The 6147-nt window shown below is 32.1% G+C and overlaps 2 protein-coding genes across 2 annotated transcripts; one reads left to right on the top strand and one right to left on the bottom strand.

The window, feature by feature from the left end:
- Window positions 1–1618: 1618 nt before the first annotated feature.
- Window positions 1619–4280, top strand: LOC107888295 (J domain-containing protein DDB_G0295729). The gene is made up of 3 exons (XM_016812359.2): window positions 1619–2154; window positions 2681–2749; window positions 3504–4280. The coding sequence occupies exons 1-3, from the start codon at window positions 1852–1854 to the stop codon at window positions 4119–4121; spliced, it is 990 nt and encodes a 329-aa protein (XP_016667848.1). The 5' UTR covers window positions 1619–1851; the 3' UTR covers window positions 4122–4280.
- A 205-nt stretch (window positions 4281–4485) lies between these two features.
- On the bottom strand, window positions 4486–5417 carry LOC121225161 (uncharacterized). The gene is made up of 2 exons (XM_041109273.1): window positions 4875–5417; window positions 4486–4797 (listed from the first exon to the last, which is right to left on the bottom strand). The coding sequence occupies exons 1-2, from the start codon at window positions 5049–5051 to the stop codon at window positions 4717–4719; spliced, it is 258 nt and encodes an 85-aa protein (XP_040965207.1). The 5' UTR covers window positions 5052–5417; the 3' UTR covers window positions 4486–4716.
- Between the last annotated feature and the right edge of the window lie 730 nt (window positions 5418–6147).

Below are 6147 nucleotides of genomic sequence, written 5' to 3'. Positions count from 1 at the left end.
TTTTTTGGCCCTGGCTCGGCCTAAATCTGGCTAATTTTTTTCCTGCTGCTGTTTTACTATCACTTTGCTATTATATTACTATTATTTTGTTGTTATTATTTTGATATTGTATAACTCTTATTTTATTGTTAATTTTGCTACTATTTTAGATGTATTTGCTTGCAAAGTTGCAATTATCTTAGTGTTATTTAAGTATGAAGAGTTTTTTTAATGAATTTTCAATTTGTTAACAGGGGCGAAGCCAGAAAATCTTTTTAGGGGGTTGAAATTAAATTGTAATATTTACGATAGTAAAAGCATGATTTCACCATTTTAATAGCCTCTATTTTTATAATTTTCAAAGGATTAAATCAAATTTTTATCATTTTTAGGGGGATCAAAGTATAATTTTACCTTTACTAAAAGGCCTATATGAAAAATTTTCCATTTTAGAGGTGTCGGGGCTCCTGCCAACCCCCTGATTTCACCCCTATTTGTTAAAAACATTTATTTTAATGTTCTTAGCGTATTTGATGTATTATATTTTTTAAATTTATTTTTATATAAAAAATAATATAAAAAATTAATACTAACAAATCGAACTCGGGTTTAACATTTTTTATCTGAGCTAGGCTTGGACAAACTTTTAGACCCATTTTTCGAGCTAGCCCGACCCTGACTTAGAAAACGGTCAGCCCCAACCCATGATCAGGTCTAGATCAAAGTATCTTCAATATAACAACATATAATTAGGTCCAAAGATTTTTATCTTTAAATTGCTAACTCAAATATTGCAAGTATTAAACCACCTTAGTGACAATCTGCAGTTAGTACTATCGAGTGCAATTCAACAACTATCAGCTCATTTTGTCTCAACAAATTCAATTAAAAGTTTTTAGTACAATATAAATAAGTTTTTATAATATTAATAATTATAAATTTTATTTATTGGATATTTTGATTTACATTTTCATTTTTCACACACATTTCCATTGTTTGTCTAATTGAAAATTTAATGATAAAATTATCATATTTTATATTTTAGTCATTGATTAAATTAAAATTATTTAATTATTTATTTACTTAAAAAAATTTAAACCTTAAATATATATTAAAAAAATAATATTCTAAATAAATATAATAGAAATATTAAATCAATTAAAAATTTTACTTGAAAAAAACTTGTTTATTTTAGTTTTAGTTAATAACACAAATAATATGGCTAATCTAATTTTAATAATAAAAAAATCTATTTATATCGATGTAAAATTTAAATTGTCTAATTATAATATTGATATATCTCACCTTCCAAAACAACAAAAAATAATAAATAAAAATATTATGATATTTAAAATAAATAAATAATGTCATAATTTTCATTTTTATTTAATTTATAAAAATTTGTGTTATTCATGTCTTCCATTAACTAAAAATAAATTATAGTTTCAAGATATTCTATTTTATTTTCTATTAATATTATTGAATATATATAATTTAAAATGTAATAGTATTTTAAAAGTAAAATTTAATACACTAGAAACTTCATATGATGACTGATGGTCAATGGTGTTTCTCGTCTCAAGTATGATCTGGATTTGAGTCGCACTAATTATATTAATTGTTCTTGCTTCACCCTATTATTGTAATTCATTAACAACAAAAAAAATTAATACACTAGATTGGGCTAAGACCATAATTATCGGGTCAAAAAATCTCGCTAAACGGTTGGTCCGAGACATTCACCATATCCTATGTCACTCGCAAGTCAAATTACCATTCCTCCTTTACTGAACTGCTCCTTCCTCCAGAACGCGAAAAAGAAAAAAGCCATTTAAAGAGGCGTAGATTTCATTACCAAATCCATGAACCACAATGCAGTGGTACCTTTTGGTGGGACCCACTTCCATCCACGGCTTTCCCTCCTCCTCCTCCTTCTCCTTCATCGCTAACGGCGGCAACCCTTCCATTTCCGCTTTTCCGTTCAACGGCAGCTGGCGCCACCCTTACAACCAACACCCGAGCGAACATCGTAACCGCTGGGTCCCACCGTCATCATCATCGTTCACACCAGCGACTGGAATCAACGGCGAGCAGAATCATTATACAGTACTCGGCGTCGCTCGGAATGCTTCCTCCGCTGATATCAAGCGAGCTTATCGACTTCTCGCTCGAAAGGTAATCGTTTTTTGTTCTTTTTCCATTCTCAATTACTTTAACTCAATTTATGCTTGACTATTTTTTTTTTCACCGCCAATTGTTTTTAAGGTCTAAAATTTTCTTTTACAAAATCTTGTGAATTAACTATTAAGAACTTTGTGATCTAGAAATGATCATTTGTAATAGGAGGCTCGAAAAATATCCTTTTTTAGAGCTACTCTGAGGTTGAATTTGTTATATACCGATGATTTTTTTTTGAAGCTATATGAATTACAGTGAACTTATTATGCTTCGTGAAGGAAATTTATAGAAATAGATTCTGAATTTAAAAAAAATCTTATACTATTAATTTTGTCGGGTTCTGCTTTTGCACGAATCTTATCTTAATATATATATATATTAAAAATGGTTTTTTCTTTGAATCTTTGGATAGAGTTCAAGAACGTGAGGCTCCGGTCGAGATCAGTATATTTGTATGTTAGTTAGGAAGTGTCTATGAAATGAATTTTGTTATGGTTCATGTATTTTCATGTTTTGATGGCAGTATCATCCCGATGTGAGCAAGCATTCACGAGCTAGTGAGCTATTCAAGAGCATCCGCCAGGCTTATGAAGTGAGAATTCCTTTTTCCTTGTTATCTCATGATTCATTGCTTGCTGATTTTTATTGTTACAATAAGTTTGAGAAAATGGTTGCTTTAGATCAAGAGGATCTAGTTATGAACTTTGAACCAGCATAACTCGTTGTAGCTTTGGGTAGATGTAGCCATGTAGGAAGAAAGACGTTGATTCTTTGCAATTCTTGTTATCTATATTTGGACTCAGTAGAAATTTTAGGTTGAAAGCACAAAAGTGTGTGTGTTTCAAGCTTGAATGTGTCCACTCTATGCAAAATCGAAGTGTAGGATTGTGTACAGTCCGGAGCTGCATTCCTGGGATCTAGCTTAAGCCAACACTGAATAATGAGCTTCTTAGGAAGTAAAGAATGGGGAGCGAGTGCAAACAAGTGAAAGAGCGCTTTGGATTACTAAAGCCAACACTGAATAATGAGCTTCTTAGGAAGTAAAGAATGGGGAGAGAGTGCAAACGAGTGAAAAAGCGCTTTGGATTACTAATACTAAAACTTTCCTTTCAGTTCCTTAAGTATGACCGTGAGTTACTTCTTGTCATGAAAATTTGCTTCTGCTTGGGCTGTAATGATGGTTTTGTAGGCCATTGCAATGCTTTCACTAAGATGAGAAATTCTATTATACTTCTTCGGATGCAGTAACTCCCTTTGTCTCCATTTCCCCACTATTTTTCTTTTTTGGGTTATTATATTTCAGACATCAATGATTGATTCTCTTAAGCATTTTCACTTCTGAACAGGTCTTATCTAACGAAGTAACAAGGATTAGGTATGATCGAACACTTACGTTTCAAGAGGATGTTGGGAGGTCATACAAAGGAAAGCGGAATCATAGTCCCAAGTATGAAGATGGGGTTAGGATATATAGGTGGGCTGAACTCAAACGAAAAATGCAAGAAGAAAGATTCCGAAAACAATATGAAGTAAATGAGGAATATTCTTCCTTTTACGAAGAAACTGGTGATGAGACCGACAAAGAAAGCCTGCAACAAGGGAGAGGGTCATTTATAGAAGTTATAAAATCTGCTTTCATATTGCTGTTCTTGCTGCAGACATTTGGGTCTCAGTTTTCTCTCACCTTCAGCAGCCTAATGGCTCTACTCGATAAAAAGCTGGATGCTGGCTATAAGATCGGTTACGTAATTGCATGGGTTTTAGGCGGAAGAGGCGGCGTTTTGCTGACTTTATGTCTTTTGTTTGCGAGTTGGGTTTGTGGGAAAACCAGCAGCAGTGTGGTTGTTCTGGTGGTCATAGCCATGTGGGTTGGCTCCAATCTAGCAAGATATGCTCCACTCCCTCAAGGTGCCCTCCTTGCACTTTTATACATGTCTATCAAGCTTCAGGTTGATCTGCACTAATGTTCTTCATTACATTATCTGCAACATCAACTGTTGATTTTGTACATATGTTTGTTCTATTGAAATCTAACACAAAGGGCAATTTGTTAGAAAGAAAATTTCAAGAATGTGGATTTCTATTATTATATTCCTTACATGACTAGTAATACTTTTCTGCTATGTCACTTCGATCGATTCCAGCTCTTTGTTTTTCTTGAAATACTCGTCTTTGATAGACCAACACTCGTATCCTATGCGAATCTGGACACGAGTGAATTCGAGTTTCAATTTCTATTCATCAAGTCATGAAACAATTTTGTCGGAAATTTCAATTTTTCTGGCAAAGATCATACTTGGATAGATTGCATTCATTACAGGGTAGAGATCCAGAAAAAATTGCATTTCATCTCTTTACATTCCAGATTCCCCCATTGCATTCACACATTCCTAGATTAAGTTCCAAGTTTGAATTGTACAACATGTAAAAATTATACAAGTGGCTCTTAGGTTCGAGATTCGTGCAGTCATGACTCATGAGTCATCTTTAAAAGTTGATATCTAGTAGATCTATGTTCGAATCTCGACATTTGTAGAGTCGATATTTCTTCTTCTTTTCCTATTCTGAATTCTTGAAATTCCTCCACAAATACTTCCCACTAGCCATGTCAACAAATACCCAGAATGCATTCTGAACCATCTGAACTCCAAGAAAATCAAAGTAAGAAACAAAAACCAGAAACCTAAAAAAGAAAATGAAACATTTCTGGCACATACCCTTTTGGAACTGATTTCTTGTTTTTCTATGGCAACAATCTTCCCAGAATCCTCAGAAACTACATTGCCATTGCCGCCATCATCGTCAATATTGGATGACGAATGTGCCGTCCTCCATGTTACGTATCCTGCTAAAACTGCTGAGAGAAACACCAGCAAGAACCTCAGCGGACACATTTCTCCTTTGTCTTCTTTCAAAATCAATGATATCTTCTTTTTTAAGAAACTAAAGAAAGACAATGGAAAGAAAATGGAGGCATCTTCTCCTTAAAAGCAAGCCTACGGATTGGTTTGGGCATATTATTGTATGGTATAACAAAATCTATAGTGGCTTACCAACTACATCAACAATTGGTTAGAATTTTAGCTTTTCTAGTTCTGTTTTGTATGAAAAGAATATATACCAAACTAACTGATAGCTTGGAGTTCCAACATATAACCCAAAAGATTTGAAAAAGATAACAATATTCAACTCTTAAGAGATAGTCTTATTATTGGTATGGTATTTAATCTAGATTCCTTGGCAAGTATAGAAAATTAGAAATTTCTAAATTTTCTAGGGTCCTCTATTGCTCAAATGTTTTTTTTTTTATGGTTGTCTAAACTGGATTAGATTGACCATTTGAATCGATTGAATCAAGAATCAGTTAAGGTACAAATATTTTTTTTCATGGTTGTCTAAACTAGATTAGATTGAATCGATTGAATCAAGAATCAGTTAAAGTATTAGTTCACAGATACACATAAGATTAATTTTTTTATGAATTTTTTAATTATTTAATTAATCGAATTGACAAACCGGTAATTTTACTGGTTCAATCACCAAACTAATTTTAAAAACATTGATTTTATTATTTTGAATGTAATAAAATATTATAAATATAAATATAATATTTATAATTAAATATTATATTAACTTCATGTTGATGTCACTTTTTATACTCATTGCATCTTCTATACGCAGATAGAATATTTTAAGTCTAATTTTTCGATCAACATATTTTGGCTCAAGAATTCAACCCCAAAATAATAAAATTAAAAGTATTTTATTTCGTGTAAATTCTATTTTTTGAATAATCATGTCATTTTTTACTTATGAAACTTAAAAAAAAAAATTCTCGATTCAATTAGAAATTCATAAATAAAATAATAATAATAATAATAATAAACACCAGTTTAACCTGATTTCTCCATACTACCCCGAGCAACAACATTTGAATGGTTCTTCAAAATTTCAGAACCGGTTTCCCAATTCCCACCAACCCCACCCATG

Source organism: Gossypium hirsutum, chromosome D13, assembly GCF_007990345.1.
Source record: "Gossypium hirsutum isolate 1008001.06 chromosome D13, Gossypium_hirsutum_v2.1, whole genome shotgun sequence".
NCBI lineage: Eukaryota > Viridiplantae > Streptophyta > Magnoliopsida > Malvales > Malvaceae > Gossypium > Gossypium hirsutum.
The sequence above is the reverse complement of the archived record's forward strand: the minus strand, read 5'-3'. Positions and strand labels throughout refer to the sequence as shown.